Source organism: Lepidothrix coronata, unplaced genomic scaffold (assembly GCF_001604755.1).
Source record: "Lepidothrix coronata isolate B3197 unplaced genomic scaffold, Lepidothrix_coronata-1.0 Scaffold146, whole genome shotgun sequence".
Taxonomy (NCBI): Eukaryota; Metazoa; Chordata; class Aves; order Passeriformes; family Pipridae; genus Lepidothrix; species Lepidothrix coronata.
In genome coordinates, this window is record NW_016690326.1 from 1,860,142 (window position 1) to 1,878,440 (window position 18,299).

Genomic DNA, 18,299 nt, shown 5'->3' on the forward strand with positions numbered 1-18,299 from the left:
GAAATAGATGATCTGATGATACAGCATTGAAGCCTGGAACCCAGCTGCCTGCCAAGGAAAAGAGGGCAGCTTGTCAGTCTAGGCTGAGCTAAGCAGGTTTCTCTGTCCTTGCCTGTCCGTGGAGCCAGGAGTGCAAATTTACAACATCAGGGCAGTAAGAGACTGAGAAAAGGGGATGGAAAATGCTGCTGAAATGGTTGTCAAGGTTCTTAGCCAAGGTCAGGCTGTGCCAAAGAACAGGCCATGCTTTTGGGGATGTGCCAGACACAGGAGCAGGGATAGCTCTGGAAGAAGACCAGGGATGAGCCCTTCTTTCTGCAGGAGGTATGTAGATTTGTAGTGTTGCAGTGCTCATGCTGGGCAGAGGAAGGAGGGGGAACAGTGATAGGTCTTTTGAGTGATGGCCGTGAGTGGAGATCCCCTTCTCTCTGTTCACAAAGGATGGGCTTTGCCCATCCTGCCTAGCTCTGATGTTCCCTTCCCTATGCAGTTCTGGGAGCAGTGTTAGAATAAGGCTGAGATCGTGGCATGTGGAATGTGCAGATTGACCAGCTGTTTTCAGAACTGAATTGGATGTGTTTAGGCTGACAGAGCAGGGCTAGAACATGCTGTGCCACCCTGGGCAATGTGAGCCTAGTTGTTAAGTAACATTGCTACTAGCAAATGCTTTCAAATCCAGAGAGGGAGCTGCTGATTAATGTTCTAGGACTCCTCGATCCATTTTAGTGTCCCATTTCATTAACACATGAAACATGTTCATCGGGCTTCAAACCAAGGAGTCCTGCAGCCATGGAACTCCATGGTCCTTTAGCCAGGGGAGAAAGCTACCAGAAGGATGGAAAGACAAACCAGTTCTAAATCCCACGTACCTCTGCCTGTAGTCCCTGTATGTCCCCCTGCTTCCAAAACTCTACCTTGAAGCCTTAGCTACAGTAGGAAGCTGATGCCACTGACTGCATGATACGTGGTTCTTGTTTACCAGCACCCTGCCCCTCCTGACAGGGACCTTAGTGACCATGAGAGGGGCTGAGCTCACTGTGTCTGTAACTCTAGGGCCTCAGCACAAGCAGAAGCTATAAGCTGACAGTTTGCCCATACCAGTAGCTGATTAACCCTGCACTTGTTCTCCATTACAGTGACCCAGGGTGTGACTCTTGGGGATGGTCCTGTGCAGGGCTAAGAGTTGGACTTGATGATCCTTGTGGGTCCCTTCCCACTCAGTATATTATGAGATCCTGTGACCTATGAAAGCCTGAGATCACTGCTGGGCTGAGCAGAAGAGGAAGCACCTCTTCTGAGGTGCTGAGAATAGGAGGACCTGTGCTGTAAGCTGTCCTTGGAGCACTGGTCACCAGTGCTGCTCCTGAAGCATTCCAGGAGCCAAAGCAAGTGTTTGGGCCAGAGAGCTGCCCTGCAGCAGACTACATAATCCCTAGCAGAAATACAGCTGCAGGAGAAGTATTGTAGCACTTAACCTGGAGAAGATGCATATAGAGGCAAAGATGGCTGTTATGTTCTTAGATGGTCTTTTTGCCAATGCTGTGGAGACCTTTCCTCTCCCTCTGCCAGGGCTGTGTGGTAGGGTGGCAGCAGCTTATGTGCTCCTTATCAGTATTCCCACAGGCTGCATCGCTACCAGCCTTCCAACAAGACTGTGCTGATAGTCAGCGAGGCTGTACTCTGTAAGGTGTGTTGGACTGGCAGTAGTTTATAGCTGGGACTTTGCTGCTTTTTTTTTTTTTGTGCTCAATAAAGGCAATTTATACCATTCATCTTTGTATTGTGTGCATTAATATACCCTCATTGCTTCACAGAACTCACGTGGCTTTAAAATGTCCCCAAATAAAATGATATGGCTCCATTCAGGGAACGGGGAAGAAAGACAACAATACCAGGCAAAGGAAGCATCGTTAGAACAAAATACCAGCTCCAGGTTCTTCCAGCTTTAAACTTTAGAAGATCTTTATGTCCTTGCTTTGCCCTGACTTAAATGTTTTCAAAAGGCATTCAGTTCAGCTTACAAGCTTTAGTAGCACCACAACTCAGACTTTCCTATACAGAAAGTGGTGCAAAGCTCCCTCTTGTGATCGTTTGCTGGACACCCTGCACCAAGCAGGCCTGGAGGTGTGGGAGTGATGTCTGCTGCCTCTGCCAGCAGCTTGAATTCCTTACAAGGTCTCTCAAGTGTACAGTTTGTGTCTATGTGTACACTGGGTACAGCTTAGTGACCCAAAAAGGAACTGACATCTATGCACTGGTCTCACTCAGCTAATTGCAGTGAGCTAGGATGTTAAAAAATGTCAGAGTCCTTAAAATGTTTTTGCTCAAAGCACTTAGCTGAAGGCATCACTTTGGTGGAGAATTAATGGCTCTTAAGTTGTACCCACTCTGGAGTGGCAGCTGGGGCTGGTGAGACCAGTGAAGTGTTTCTCCCTAGGCTATACCCGAGAGGGCTCAAAGTTGGCAGGATGGTGTTTCCTAGGTCTTAGTTGCCTGTCCTGACAAAATCTGTGCCAATGCTGCCATGTGTAGCTCCAGGACAACAGTATCTTGTGGTAGAAACAAGTGTCGCTAGGATACCTGCTGCTGTCCTTCCCTCTAAAGTGCTTGGGCAGGTCCCATGGGCATGTCAGATACCTTGGGAAGCCTTGTGGCAGGATCCCTGACTTGGCCCATAAGGGTGCAGTTGGGCCTTTTTAATTTGAAATCCATTGTCCCACAGGATGCTCTTCCACCAGTAGATGTTACCGGCAGTGCTGTGACACTTGCGCAGGACAGATGCTTGTGGGAGACTCTGCACCCCAGGCAGGGTGGGGTGTAGGTGCCCTGCTGTGCTGCTCACTTTTGGATTCACAGAATGTGTTGAGTTGGAAGGGACCCACAAGGATCATTGAGTTCACACCAGGCTTTGAATAGCTTCATGCCTGTATTTTACATGGGTTAGGACATGCTGAGATGAGTGTGGGGAAAAGTATAGTTCATTTAGTGAGTGACAGCTGCTATGAAGATTGAGGTTTTTCATTTGTGTTTCCAGAACAAGTAGAAATTGGAATACTTCTCACTATTTCAGCCTACCTGATTTGTTTCCATTCAGGGCATGAATGACTGCTTGCTAAGAGAGGGGTCATGCACAGGAAGATAATTGAGTGTGTATTTTTTAATCACCTAATAGACTCAGATAGATCCCTTTCCTTTTTTATAAGTCTTTTGGTGGAACTGTATAGGGCATGTTCTCTCCAGGGTGGGTAACACAGAGAGACCAATTGCCAAACCTATTACGTGCCTATGGCTGAATTTGTAGTTTCCAGGTCAGCTACTGACAGCCCTGACTCTGGTTTTCTGGTTAAAGGGGGAGACGTCGATTCATGGGACAGCTGCAAGCCCAAAAGAGGGTAATGAAGAGGGGTCAGAGAATGACCATGGAGTGCCTTCATCCAAAAAGATACAGGGGGAGCGTGGAGGAGGAGCAGCTCTCAAGGAGAACGTGTGTCAGGTAGTGTTCTTGAAGAAATCACTTTACCACTGTAAAGTGTTTTTGTGTAACTTCTGAGACACACTGCTGCCCCAGGTAAGCCCAGGGAGCCTCAAGGTGCTTATTGTAGAATTAATCAAGTTTTTGTGCTGTTTTGAGCCTTTCCTCTGCAATAGCCTTTCCTCCTACTAAGCTTCACAGGTGTTAATGAGACGTGACCAGTGCAGGATTAATTTTAACTGATGGGTGGTATCAGGGACTGGATGGCAAATGGCAGTGGGGATGCACAAATCACCTGACTTTACTGACGCAAAGAAAATGTAGCATTTTTCCATAGGAGTCCACAGCTCTGGCCAGCACGCGGATGGTTGTTGTCTGGGAAGGAGGTTGCTCAGAGCTGTGTTTCTTTCCTCACAGATCTGCGAGAAGCCAGGGGAGTTGTTGCTGTGTGAGGCACAGTGCTGTGGTGCTTTCCACCTGCAGTGCCTTGGGCTCTCCGAGATGCCAAAGGGCAAATTCATCTGCAATGAGTGTTCCACAGGTATGGCAGCTTCTCTGTGTGTGCAGTTTCAGGGTGCTTCCTGCCGGCTTACCTGGTTATTCCTTGGCTGGAGGGCTGTTCCAACAGCAGGGCTGTTAACTAGCTCTCAGTCCTCAGATTATTGGTTTGCTGTCTGATAATGACTTTGTAATTAAAATCATAGAATGGTTTGGGTTGGAAGGGACTTTAAAGATCATCCAGTTCCGCTCTGTGCCATGAGCAGACACACCTTCCACTAGACCAGGTTGCTCCAAGGCCTGTCCAACCTAACCTTGAACACTTCCAGGGATGGGGCAGCCACAGCTTCTCTGGGCAACCCATTCCCCGGTGAGTGCCCCACCACCCTTACAACCAAGAATTTGTTCCAAATATCTAATCTAAACCTACTCTCTTTTTGAAGTCACTGACAGTGGCTTCAAATATTAACTGGTCTTACTGTTGATTCAGACATGTAGGGTGCAGAGAAGTGAATGTCCAGTATCTGGTGGGAAAGAGAGAGGGAAATTCTTATCTGAGACTAGGGATAGACGGCTGGTGGGGAGGGTGAGTCTGATGCGGGCTGGAAATGTCAGAGTAGGGTTGTTAATTTTATGATTTTCTTCTTTTTTCCCTGGCCTGAAGTCCCAGCTATAACAATATTTTTTTCAATCTGGAGTTTTGTTGCAGCTGCAGGCAAAACTAGCCTGGTGCAGAGAGCTGTGCTCTGGGATGGGTGCAGCCAGGCTGGGAAGTTGTGCTGTGCTATCACGCAGCCTGGTGGACGCATCAGGTCCTCATTTAGCCTTCCTATGCGACCGGTGTGTTCTCTTTCTCCAGGGGTCCACACCTGCTTTGTGTGCAAGAGCTGTGGGGAGGATGTGAAGCGGTGCCTGCTGCCCCTCTGTGGGAAGTATTACCACGAAGCCTGCATACAGAAATATCCACCCACAGTCATGCAGAACAAGGGCTTCCGCTGCTCCCTGCACATCTGCATGACCTGCCATGCTGCTAACCCAGCAAACATCTCTGCGTCTAAAGGTACTGAGTCTTTCAGGGTGGTCTAGGTGGTGCAGTTACATGCCTTTTCTTTGTTTCACATCCACTGTGCAGCTACCTGGTCTTTATGTTGCCTTTCTGTCCTTGCCACATGTTGTTTGCTGAGGAATAGCTTCTCCCAGAGGAGTAGAAGGGGTGATGCGAGGCAGCTGCTCAGCGGCACTGCTCGTGGTCATACATGGCAGCTGGAATGTTCTCAGGCTTTCCAGAGGCTCGGATTCCTGCATGCCCAGCCACACCACGTGCCTTGCTGGTTTTCTCAGCAAATCCTTGGAGCTGTACAGACACACTCATGCTTCTCCAACCTGCTTCTCCCTGTGCCAGTGCTGCAGATAGTGCCTTTCTTAGAAGCACTACCTGTCAATGCAGTGGAAGGCAAACTATGATTTTGTTCTAGTTCTCCTTTTATTTTAATGTAAACTCTTGTCTTGTAGTAGTAACACCCTTGGGCTAAGCTTCCCAGGCAAACATTTGTTGGAGCTGTTTGCAGCAATACCTTGACCTTTATCTCACAGGATTAAACTTAAAACTTTTATGTGATTGCTATGTATGTTTGCTTCTAAAGCTGCCTTTCTTTAAATCCTTGGTATCTTAAGGCAAGTGTCAATAAGACCAACTCTATTTTTGTCCTCAGGGTCTGTGTTAAAGTTGCCTTTTTTCCCCCCACATATCTTGCTGTAGAAAACAACACCAAGGCCTAAAGCCTGCAGCCCACAGCCAGCCACGTCCCCACTGAACATTTGTTGACTGGCTGCAGCTTCTTGGTGGTCACATTTACCCCTTTTCTCCCACCTCTTCTTCCTGTTTGTAGTCTGCTGTGAGGAACCGAAAACAGGCTCTCAAAAACCTTGCATAAATTAGGTGTGTAGGCAAGTGCATTGCCTGGAAGTTCTGGAATTTCAGGGTAAAATCTGATAAAGTAAAAAGGCAAGTGCTGATGTTTTCAGAAGCTACGTGGATTGATTTCACTATGTGCAGCTAAGCACTTGGAACACCCCCTCTGTAATTACTGTCTGAGCTGATTTAGTAATTATATGTGTATGATAGGAAGCAGTCCCAGTCTGTGAACTCTTGAACTGTTTCTGCACAGCATGCAGGAGGTTTTTCACTTGTAAATAATACTATTTTATCTATGTTATATACAAATATGTATTAAAGATTTATATACAATATGTTATATTAAATAATTTAATAGGAATCTAATGAATATGTCGGTGATGGTCTATGAAAATTAAAGGTCACCTTCCTTTTCCGAAGCTCATTCTGAGCTTAGATATGAATAGAGTCTAGTTTTAGAAGGAAAGAGTCATCCTCCTTTAGAGGTTCACTGTGTTCTGGTGTGTTCTGGTGCTAGGTCGTCTGATGCGCTGTGTGCGGTGTCCGGTTGCGTATCACTCCAACGATTTCTGCCTCGCTGCTGGCTCCGTGGTCCTCGCCTCCAACAGCATCATCTGCCCCAACCACTTCACCGCGCGGAGGGGCTGCCGCAACCACGAGCACGTCAACGTCAGCTGGTGCTTTGTCTGCTCGGAAGGTGAGATGGTCTGCGCAGGGTCCCCTGTCACCAAGGAATGCCCTGACAGGGATTCATTAGAGGGGGCAGAAGCTTTTCCCACCCAGAGTGTGCCAGTGAGAACTGCAGAGAAACAGACTGCCTTCCTATCCATCCATATTTAAGCCTAACTTCAGGCTAGGACCTTTTCTAGATCCTTAGAAGGGTTCTTTTTGTAGCGTGAGTAGGGCCCAACTTTTTAAAAGAGCTTGCAGGAGAGCATCGTTCATTTTTCCCAGCTGTATCTGTCTGGAAGTGTTGAATCCAGGGCTTCTGTACAGTGACTGATAAATTCCTCCTCCTTCTCTTTGCAGGGGGCAGCCTTTTATGCTGCGAGTCGTGCCCGGCTGCATTTCATCGTGAGTGTCTAAACATTGAGATGCCAGAGGGAAGCTGGTATTGTAATGATTGCAAGGCAGGCAAAAAGCCACACTACAAAGAAGTAGTCTGGGTGAAAGTTGGGCGCTACAGGTAGGTGAAGGTAGAACAGACTTCTCCCCATCCCTTCTTCATGCAGTGCTCATGGTGATGGAGCTGAGAAGCTGCTCCTCTCTAGAGGGTTCAGTGCAGCAGCCTCTTGACTTTTTTTGCATGCACATAGCTGGTAAAATGTAAGCTTTCCTCCTCCAGTAGCTTCCTGTCTCCCCACCAGCCTTGCTGATAGCCCTCACACAGACTTTCCCATGTCCCCATGCAGTAGCATACTTCTGAGGTGGCTGGAAGTGGGGAAGCCAGGGGTTTCATCTGCTCTTCCCTGTGTTGCAGGTGGTGGCCAGCTGAGATTTGCCATCCTAGGACAATTCCTGTCAATATCCAGAAAATGAAGCATGACATCGGTGAGTTCCCTGTGCTGTTCTTCGGCTCCAAGGATTACCTGTGGACACACCAGGCTCGTGTGTTCCCTTACATGGAAGGTGATGTCAGCAGCAAAGACAAGATGGGGAAGGGCGTGGATGGCATATACAAGAAAGGTAACTTTTCTTTATCCAGGGAAGTGTGCATGGTGTTTTCCTCTTCATTCCCATTTGGAGAAGTGGCATTCCTGTAACAGAGGAAGATGTTTTCTTGTAACTAAAGTGAAATTAAATTTGTAGAATGAGCTGCTGCTTGTGTATCATCCAGGACACTCAGAATGTTTGTTTGACTCCCAGAGAGGCAAAAGGGCGTGCAGATCTCAAATGCTTCTCTGACGTAATCTCTCAAAATCCAAGTGAGCTGCTGCTTTATCAGCTTCCCTTTGTCTAATACAATCATTATCTCTATACAAAAATGCACTTGGGAGTTGTGATGCAGCTGCTGGTGCCTCTGCCCAGGAGGGCAGGCAAAGATAGCCACCAGTTGGCTACCCATGGGTAGGTCTCTGACTGTAATTCCTACACTGCCCTGCTGCTTTGGCCTTTTCTTCACCCCCTTCCAGTGAGCCTTTGCCTCTGGAGTGCAGAGCCAGGCTGGTTTGCTTGTGGAACTGTGAGCACTGGGTGGGCAATGGCTGCCCAGCTCTGTGTGAGCAGAGGGAGTTCCTCATAACACAGCCTGTTCTTTCACTTAGCTCTTCAAGAAGCTGCTGTGAGATTTGAAGAGTTGAAGGCACAGAAAGAACTGAGACAGCTTCAGGAAGACAAAAAGAACGACAAGAAACCTCCTCCCTACAAACATATCAAGGTGAGGGGAGGTGGTGGGGGGCAGGTGCGGAAGAGAAGCCTTGAGCTGTCGGTGCAGGTGATTTACAGGTATACAGAAACATTTCTACTGTTTGGGTGTCTGGCTGTGTTTAAAGGTGACTTTGGTCCTCTTGGCATCCTCAGTTGTTCTCCAATTCCAGTTCATGTTCAGGGCTGCAGCAAGTTTGGCACCAGTAACAGAGGTGCTCTCATTTCCTGGAACAGATCTGGACATGTCTGTGTTGTCCATGTCAGTTGTGTGGTCTGAAGGAAGTGTCTACCTTGAGAACTTGGGAGAATGCTGGTAATGCTCAATATGCTCAAATGCTTCATGTTGTTGATGGCAAGGTGGGCAAACCAGGTGGTGCAGGACAGGAGGTGGTCTGGGTACAGTGCAGCAGAGCTCCATGGAGGGTGGTAACCCACAGTATCTTGTATCATCTCTGCTATTCCTTTTTATTTCTTTCTGTATCAGTGACTGAACAGAAATACTAAAGGGGGTGTACATGCTGAAATACCAACCCTTTTCCTCAGTTTTGGGTAACTGTTCATGTTAAGGGCTGTATTTGGAGTTAGAGTTGGAACAGCAATAGAAATGCTACAGGGTGGAGGTGACTTGACAGGAGAGCTGGGGCCATGGTGTACCTGTGCATGAGATGTGGGTCCCGACTGACCAGAAACCCGTTGACTCAGGGACTCTGTTGTGTTTTTTTTTTAATTGCCTCTGTCTGCTCCTTCCCTATTTTATATGGCAAACTGTGGAAACATAACTGTTTGCTGGCACTTTTTGTGTCTAGTTAGAATTTCTAGGCAGGCAGGTATATTGTGCATGAGTTACTGTGCACTGTAAAGAGCACAACTGAATGCTGTGGCAGCAGTATGGGCCAGGCAGTTTCAGTGGAGGAAGTAGTTTCTCATTATAGCTATTTTTAGGCCTGTCTCTGGCTGCAACATGAAGGAACTTTGGAAGCAGCTTGGAGCCTTTGAAATACCCTTTTATATAAATAATAACGGTTGTGGTCATTAGTCATGGCAACTCTTCTGAGATCTGGGTGCAAGCTGTTTGTCTCTGTGAAAGCAAAGCAATTTGCAGGAGCAGATGGTGAACTGAAGAAGGCTTCAGAGTGGAATGGCTGAAGCTGGTTGTGTCCATTCCTGTCCTGGTTTTTTAAGATCAGCACGTCGGGATCCATACCAAGGATCACCAACACAAGAAGCTGCTGCAAAATACATTTGGGATCCTTCATCCTGTCAGAGTTGTGACTAGTCCAAGCATCACCCTGTTTTGGAGCTGGTTTTGTTCTGGAGAGTAGGGCAGGTGTGCTGGGCATGTGTGGAGCAGCAATGCCAAAGCAGTGCCAGTGTTGGACTGACCTAATCTTTGAGTCTTACCACTCTTAATGACGTGATGAGTCTGGGTAAGAGATGGAAAGAAACATAGGGGAACATGAGTGACAAGGAAGGTCGGAGGTGGGAGGCAGTACTAGGAGGAAAGGGGGAGACAGTGTTGAAGAGATTAATGAGGGATTTCTGCAGGGTTTGCTTTTAAACAAGGGAGGAGGATCAGAACTGGGCCAGTCTCAGGCAGGTTGTCAGCACGGAAACTCTGCCCTGTGGGTGGGACTAGATAAATTATATGGGGGGCTGGAATAGTTTTGCTAAATGATCCCTTCCTTTCATGTTCTGGGAGAGGAAAGTGAGCCAATGGCTCACCCGGGGAAAGAACAGCAAGGAGCTTTTCTTCAGTGTCTCTCTCCAAAGTCCTGACTCTCTGTTGCCTGCCTTTCAGCGTTCGCTGCCTTTAACCAAACCCAAGGGACCCAGCTCATGCCACAGACACGCCAGTCGCTTCTCCACCTGGTGCTGCACTCTGCTTCCTTCTGGAGCGGTTTTTAAAGAGCTCCTTGGCTTATCTCTGAGCTCATCTCTGGGCCTTCCAACCCCAGCCTTTTCTGGTTTGGCTTCCATTAACATCTGCAGGACAGTTGGGTAGGGAGGTAACTGCGTGGTAGGCTGTCTGTCACAGGTCTGCCAGCCTGATTCTCGTAGTGACATTTGAGGGCACAAATCAGCCTGATGGTAACATTAAAAAAACAGGGCAGTAAGGAAAAGCTAAGGAAAAGCACCTGGCACTCAGACTGTAGAAGGTGCAGTTTGATGCAGAAAATGGTTTGGTGTTGATCACAGGTATGGTGTGTGCCCAAGAGGGAGTGCTGGGCCACTTGCGCTGGATGTGGTCACAGTGGTGATGGGAGGGGGGCACTTTCCAGGGTCACATATTACACACTGCACCAGGTGATGCTAATGGGGGACCCACATCTTCCTGAGCTCTTCCCTTTAACCCTGTGCCTCTTGAAATAGTGTTCCCAGAAGTACAGCTGTGCCTATGCTCATGTCCTTCTGCCCTCGCTGTAACTAACTCACTGCAGCACATCAGCTCGTAGGCAGGGGTTGAGTGTAGAAGTGCCTGTCAGGATAACCCATTGTTCCCAAGAGCTCATGTCCTTCGTGTGCATTGAAGGTGAACCGACCGGTGGGGAAGGTGCAGATCTTCACTGCAGACCTGTCCGAGATCCCACGCTGCAACTGCAAACCCACCGATGAAAACCCCTGCGGCCTGGACTCCGAGTGCATCAACCGCATGTTGCTCTACGAGTGCCACCCCATGGTGTGTCCTGCTGGGGAGCGCTGCCAGAACCAGTGCTTCTCCAAGCGCCAGTATCCCGAGGTACAGATCTTCCGCACGCTGGCACGAGGCTGGGGCTTGCAAGCCAAAACAGACATCAGGAAGGTACGTCAAACCGGCTGCAAAGCGCAGAGAGAGATTTTTAGGAAGGAAACAGGAGCTAAGTTTTAGCACAAAGATGGATGTCCCTCCCTCCTGCAGGGAATTTGTCTTGTCTTATCAGCTTATTGTTTCCTCTCTGGCAGGGTGAATTTGTTAATGAGTATGTTGGGGAGCTAATTGATGAAGAGGAGTGCCGAGCCCGAATCCGCTATGCTCAGGAGCATGACATTACCAATTTCTACATGTTGACACTGGATAAGGTATGTGAAAGGAATCATTTGCCAGGATCCTAGACAGAAGTAAAATGATTGCAAAGAAGGCGTGATAGTGGTCTTCTCCAACTTGTAAAAAGGTACTAAGAGTCAATGATGAGCTGGTCTGCATTCCACTGAAGAGATGACCAAATGAATGGACTTAACATGCAGTAGGGAAGCCTCAGGTTGGATATTAGGATTAGGAGGAAAGTCTGAACTGATGACTTTGGAGTTTGTTCAGAAGAGGTGAGGCAGTTTTCTGAGGACAGTTGTCTGAGGATCATAGATCCTGCTTCAGCATAACAGGGAGAATTTGGTAACCTTGGGATCCTTCCCGGCAGCTGAACCCTGGAGAGCCCAGAACTGGACTGATGTGTGCATTGGCCCTCACATGTACAAGTTTCAGGTGCAGTGAGACCTTCATTTAAGTTCAGATCCCAGGTCTTGCTGTGCTAAGTAGAGCCAATGGAGTTAGTTACACCCATAGATGCCTCAGTGGGTCCTGGACAACAACCAGGTTGTTGGTATGCACTCCTGGCTTTCAGAGGTAAGTTATTTCGTCAGCTGCTTCCCACACTTTGTCACTCAGCCTTGGAAAGATGAGAAGGAAACCATGAAAGCAAGCATGGAAAAGAGCTGTCAAGTGTGGGACAGGATAACAGTGTGATTGTTTTCTGTCTCTCCCCTCGTCTTGCTGGAAGTTCACACTCACCATATCTTGTTCTCCTTGTCTGGCTGATGGGTGGGAGCAGGGGCAAACCCAAGTGTTAATGTCCCTCATTATTACAAAAGCAAATCTCAGTTGCAGCTTCCCTGTCCAGCACAGTCTAACACATGGCAGTGTGCTGTACGCAAGTGTACCTCATTTTACATACTGTTCCTGTTTTCCTTCTATACACTGACGTGCAAGAAGTAGGAACTGGTATTTTGCTTTTAAGCAGAAGTTGGGGCCTGGAACCACAGGCACTGCCTTGGAAATGTTGGGGTGGTGTTTATCCAGTACTGACACTGCAGGGAGAGCTTGCTTCCCAGAAAGTAGCGGTAGCACTATCTTGGCTGGTCTGGAGCCTGTGTGTCTTTTAAGAGGAAGATGATGTGCAGGAGACTGTAGTTCCATATGATCTGCCAGCGCTGACCAGAGATGTCAGTGCAGGAAATGACAGTTGATTAAAATGTGGTTTTCTGGGCTTTTTTTTCAATTCTAGGATCGAATCATTGATGCTGGGCCAAAGGGCAACTACGCTCGGTTCATGAACCATTGCTGCCAGCCCAACTGTGAGACTCAGAAATGGTGTGTGAACGGTGACACACGAGTCGGGCTCTTCGCACTTGTAAATATCAAAGCTGGTAAGGAGCTGCACTCTGCCAGTGCCTGCAGTTAACCCTGGGGGGGTTCTGTAATGAAAAAGGAGGGTTTGTAGCTCCCTGGGAAGAGATTTAATTTTTGGTTTCATATAGGCATCCATGAGACTTAACACCAGCGCTGACGTAATGAAACACAAAGAGCCATGGTATCAATGGAGGTTTGTGGTTCTGATTTACAGGGACAAGAAATGGCCCTGCTACAGGGTGGATCCTTTTTAGCTGTAATATGTGCTACAAGTGTGGAGTTTCACTGAATTTTCTATCCACAAAGATCTCTGGGAAGATTAAGAGTTTGGTGTCCTTGTGTAGTGGTGACAGCCTTCTGTGACATTTATATTACATTAAGTGCTTTTACTTCAGCATTAAAATGTAGTTCATTACAACTTGCTTGGTTTTGATCTGCTTTTGTGCCAGGGACTGAGCTGACTTTCAACTACAATCTGGAGTGTCTGGGAAATGGAAAGACCGTTTGTAAATGTGGTGCCCCAAATTGCAGTGGCTTCCTAGGAGTAAGGCCAAAGGTATGGTGCATCCTTTAAGCTTTTGTTCTTCCACATCACCTCTTTGCATAGACCTGTATGTTCTTTGCAGAGATTTCAGGTCCCAGAGTTAATCCTGTTTCAGTGTGGCTATGAGAACACTGCTTGAATATTCAAGCTTTCATTTTGAGATAGCAGATCTTATACTTCAGTTATCAAAGTTGCTATAAATGACGACGGGAAATTTTATTTTACAGCAAAAAAGTAACTGGAAGATTTTTTCAGAATTTTCTGCTTCTTATCATGGCAGTTTCCATTGCACTAGAGGAGCAAAGGACAGGCATGGGATAGACTTCATCAGATAACCGAGAAAATACAACTCAGTTCATTTCCCAAAGTAAAGGGCTGAGTAAATTGTGAGCATGTATGAAAGGCCAGCAAATGCACATTCCTTCAGGCTGGAGTTGCTTTAGAGCCAGAAGGCTCCTACCTCACTGTCTTTGTTGCAGTAAAGTTCCTGGTTTTATCCTGCTTTTAATTTAGTGACCAAAGTTTACACATCAGACAGAAATAAGAAATTTGCCATATCTGTAGTAGAAAAATCACCAGTTTTTAGAACTCACTGACTTTTTGAGAGCTTCGATTTGCAACTTTGTAATGTTGCAGTAACAGGAATTGATTTCAATTACCTCCTTGTGTGAGCTGGTTCTCACTGGGAAAAGGAAATAACAGGAGCAGTTGGCCGAGTTCCCAGCTGTCACCCGCTAAATCTATGTCTCAGCTGCTGGTTTGTTTCAAGTGCAAGACCAAATCAGTCTGTAATCCCTCTGCTCTGGCATGTGCATTCTGGCATGCCGACAGTTAAGGGTTAAAACTCGAGCAGCACAGTTGTTCAGCCCCATCAATATCTAGGGAAGGTTTTGTGAATTCTCCAGGGAGATTAGTTCTGCAGAAAAATTGACTTATAAAAATAAAAAATGGATGTCTTCAGAAGTTGACAGATGAGGAGAAATACACATCTGATGTATTTAGTTCTTTTTCAGGTCGCGATTTAAAGTTCAATTGATTTTGTGCTGCTCCTGTGTTATACATGGTTTGACTGTCATTTTTGCCTTGAAATTGCAGGTTGCATGATGGAAATCAGGGGAAGGTGCCCTTTAGTTGGTATTATGTTCCATTGTGGTGTCTGAGGCGACTCATTCCATCTTGATGAGATGGACTAAGAAACAATACAGAGAAAACAGTACTTTGGGGTTTTTGTTGGTGGTGGTTTTTTTTAATTCCTACCACAATAGATGCATTTTTAAGCTTCCTGAAGACATAGCAAGACAAAACTGATTATACTCAAGTTCACTCTTGAAAGTGCCCTTGAGAGTGTGAAAGTGCCTTGAGAGTGTGGAAGAATGCTTAGGAGTCTATTGTACTGCAGGGAGCAAGTGGAATTGCTTAGTCCAGCTGTTAGACCTCTCTTAGACATTCAAATTAGCTGTGAAGGGATTTTCTTGTTCTCTTTGTAATTAGATGGCCAAGGAACTAGACCCTGAGAATAGGTGGGAATAGTTTAGGTGGAGGCATTTCAGTGCCTGCATTTTTAGTGATAAGAAAGACCTGGCTTGTCCCCATTGTCAGGGGGAATGGTGGTATAAAAACAGTAAGATCCACCTGTGAGGAGGAAGGAAACAATTTAGAGATGTAAATCCTTGGTGGCAGGAAAGCTAGATAGCCATCTCTGCAGAGTTCTGAAGTTGTAGGTCTAGAGACCAAGGCTTTTAAATCTTTTGGTGGTTCTGGTGATGCAAACAGTGCCCAATATTTATGCAGAAGAAAGGATGCAAAAGTCGCCTTGTAGTCATTGTTTCAGCACACAGAGATGTCCTGCATGCAGAACGCATATTTGAACACAAAGAGATGTACAAAACTTAGATGCACAAAATTTAGCTCATGTCTGCTTAGATAAACTAAACTGATAGTGCTTTGATAAAGTCAGGACTGGGAACAAGACAGCATCATCTTTGTGGAGCTGAGTGTTTGGCACAAGGGGAGGCTTGGCCTGGAGAGGAGGTTAGGAGTGGTCTGAGGACCAGGCTTGAAGGTGGAATGGGGGAGCAGTGTTGGAGGAAACCTTAGGCCAGAGAAGAGCACTTAAGCCACTTAGTTGCCTGTCTTGAGAGCAGTTGTAGTTATTTCCTTATATGTCTGTAATTTAACTGTACTGATGACATGAATGTGTCAGTTGTCATCGATGTGGGAGAGTGAGAGGATGGGGCAGTTGCAAAAGAATAACTGAGTATAACAGGGAATGGACTGGAGTTCAGAGATTGGATATGCCATAGTACACACCTGGAGAGTAACAGCAGAAATAACTCTGCCATGAGAAGGTCATGGCTGAGCACTCATGGCCGAGAAGGAGCCATTCTGCAGCTCAGCTGCTGCAGGACTGAGCTGTTGTGTGACACAGCTATGAAAAAGGCAAATGTGAGCAGTGCTTTGGGGGTGTTGATGTCATTGTACACAGCCTGTGAGGTGTCATCTGAAGTAGCATGTGTAATTCTGTAACTTTTGTTTGAGATAAATAAACTCAATATTGGCAGAGAAAAGCCATTGGGAAGACTGAGCATGCAAATTGAAAGTTTCACTTTGTGAAGAGGAGACTGTGTCCCAGAGGTTACTTCAGGGAGACAGAAAAGCTTCAAAGGTTGGACTCAATGATCTTGGAGGTCTTTTCCAACCTGAATGATTCCATGATTCTGATGGAAAAGAGCAGTGTTGACATAAGAATAAACTGATCACAGATAAATTCAGACTGAAAATAGAGAAATTATGAACATCAGAAAGTGCAGGAAGGCCCTCATGAGACTCCTCATGAGTCGTGGATACAAGGAGATCTGACTGCTTTGACTGAGGAACTGAAGAGTCTGTGAGAGATGGCACGAGCTCGGTGATACCAGGCAGCCCCAACTCGTCATTCTGCTGTTGCTAATTGTGTATATCCCATGTTGTGAACCAGGCTTTGGTGCTTTTCAAAATAACTGAGAGCTGTTTGCTGTAGTGAATTGTTTGCCAAATACCAAGCAGCACTAGAGGTTCTGCACAGGTTTCATGTATGGCTGGCAGTGGGGTTTCTGTTGACAGGGTTTGTGGTTTTCTCCTGCAGCAGGAAGGGAGCAGGTGGAAGGGGCAGAGTGCTGCAGTAACCAGGGTTGTCTTGCCCACAGAGCCAGCCCAGTCTCACCGAGGAGAAGTCCAAGAAGCTGAAGAGGCGGCCACAGATGAAGCGCAGGTCGCAGGCGGAGGTGATGAAGGAGCGAGAGGACGAGTGTTTCAGCTGTGGGGACGGAGGGCAGCTGGTTTCTTGTAAGAAGTCAGGCTGCCCCAAGGTGTACCATGCAGACTGCCTCAACCTGACCAAGAGACCTGCAGGTCAGTGCTCTGCATGGCTGGGCTCTGCTTGGGTCACACTGTTGGGTCGAGGTGGCCCAGGTGCTGCTTGTCATCTTGAACTTGAGTCACAGCATCTTAAAATTTGGAAAAATCTTTCTCACTTGAACAGACCTCGTGGCTCAAATGACACAACCCTGGTTTGCACCCCACTGTGACCACAAAAAGGTGAACTAATTGCTGAAGGGGGAGCTGGTCCTTGCCTAAAAAATGGTGTTTGTGAGTTGATCCCATCCATGGGGCCTGGCAGAGCACAGCCCCAACAATAGTTGAGATATTGATCCTCATATTGGCCATTTTCCCAAAGTTGAAGACAGTTGAATGAAACAGTATCAAAGCATATCCTAGTTTGTGGTGAAGTGAGGGCAGAAATTTGAAATAAAAAGTACTTCTAGTTGGGTGCAGAGAAAGAAACAGGCTCAATACTGATAACATTGTCACAGTTAGAAATTCTCTGTGCAGCTCTGTAGGCTGAACCAGTTGGAGGCTGGGAAACATGGAACCAAGTGGCCTCTGAAAGTATCAGCCAGGAGAATCACTCAGCAGAGTATTTGTCTGTGCCATGAGAGCCAGAACTGGGCAGCCAGCACCTCCAGCTGTAATCTGGCAGGAGGTGTACCAGGGCTGGTGACATGTTTTGTAGAGGACAGAAATCAGGTGTGTGCATGTGTTAAGTTTTAGGGAGAATGGGGCATTTATCCAGAAGAGCTTGGATGGCTCATTGAACAAACTGTAGCAAAGCAGTGTGAAAGCCAGTGGGAGGGCAGGTCATCCCTATGGAACGTTGTCATGCAGGGTGAGGGAATACACCTGAATATACCTTTCTGTACATTTTCGTGCGCTGTAACATCCTGGCGAATTTTCCTGTCCTTTAAAGTCTCCAATACAGGAGAATCCAGCCTTTAGCCTGTTCTCCTGCTTTCTGCTTGAAAAGCTTCTCCTAACAGCCTGACTTGAAAAAACAAAGGATTGCCAGCTCTGTTACATGTTTTTTTTGCATACTGAGACAAATTATTGTCTTGTTCCTTTTCCAGCTTATACAACACAGCTTCTCATTGCAGCTCTTATTTTCTGAAGTTTTTATTCTTAGTCTGTTCTGGACTGCATCCCACTTGCCTACACATTTTTAAAAACTGAGTGAAAGTATTTTAACAGCATTGCACCCAAGGCCTTGCTAACTCTGACAGAAGAAAATAATTATATTTTGTGTTTTACATAAAATTTCTTGGGAAATTATGTTTGACTTGTCTTGCAAAAATAGTTTTTATATTTATGTGAGGTTTGTTATTTTCCTTATAATTTTTGAGTTTTTTACTCGATCCTTTTCACATATTTATTTTATTTCTTCCTCCTGCAATCCTACACTGGTCTTCATATAATTACACCTTGTTCATGCAAAAGCATCTGTCCAGTTAAATTCTGAGCCTGTCCAACTGGATTTTTGCAGTACCTCACAGCCTTGTTGTTACCTACCTGTTTATGTAAGAGTACTTTGCTGTTCTGCTTCTAGAAATTTAAATTACAATACAAATTAAAATATAATCCTGAAGGATGTAGTTTGAAATGCCTCCTCAGTTTACCACAAGACCATTGATAGCTGTTTTTTGAGAATGATTTTCAGTCAGTTGTAGCAATTTTACTTTTTTTACACATAGGCTGTGATTTCCATAGCCTGCTCCTCAGAGTATCATGCAAGACATGAAAGGTTCAGCAC

The 18,299-nt window shown here is 46.3% G+C and overlaps 1 protein-coding gene across 1 annotated transcript in view; it reads left to right on the forward strand.

Moving 5' to 3' along the window:
* Positions 1-18,299, forward strand: part of NSD1 (nuclear receptor binding SET domain protein 1) — a 58,259-nt gene that overhangs the window by 33,735 nt on the left and 6,225 nt on the right. Inside the window, exons 10-21 of the mRNA XM_017828077.1 lie at positions 3,350-3,493; positions 3,890-4,013; positions 4,830-5,030; positions 6,403-6,582; positions 6,915-7,071; positions 7,366-7,571; positions 8,150-8,262; positions 10,783-11,052; positions 11,193-11,309; positions 12,509-12,650; positions 13,083-13,189; positions 16,363-16,567. Coding sequence (XP_017683566.1) covers positions 3,350-3,493; positions 3,890-4,013; positions 4,830-5,030; positions 6,403-6,582; positions 6,915-7,071; positions 7,366-7,571; positions 8,150-8,262; positions 10,783-11,052; positions 11,193-11,309; positions 12,509-12,650; positions 13,083-13,189; positions 16,363-16,567 — 1,966 coding nt within the window. The remainder of the gene's footprint in view (positions 1-3,349; positions 3,494-3,889; positions 4,014-4,829; positions 5,031-6,402; positions 6,583-6,914; positions 7,072-7,365; positions 7,572-8,149; positions 8,263-10,782; positions 11,053-11,192; positions 11,310-12,508; positions 12,651-13,082; positions 13,190-16,362; positions 16,568-18,299) is intronic.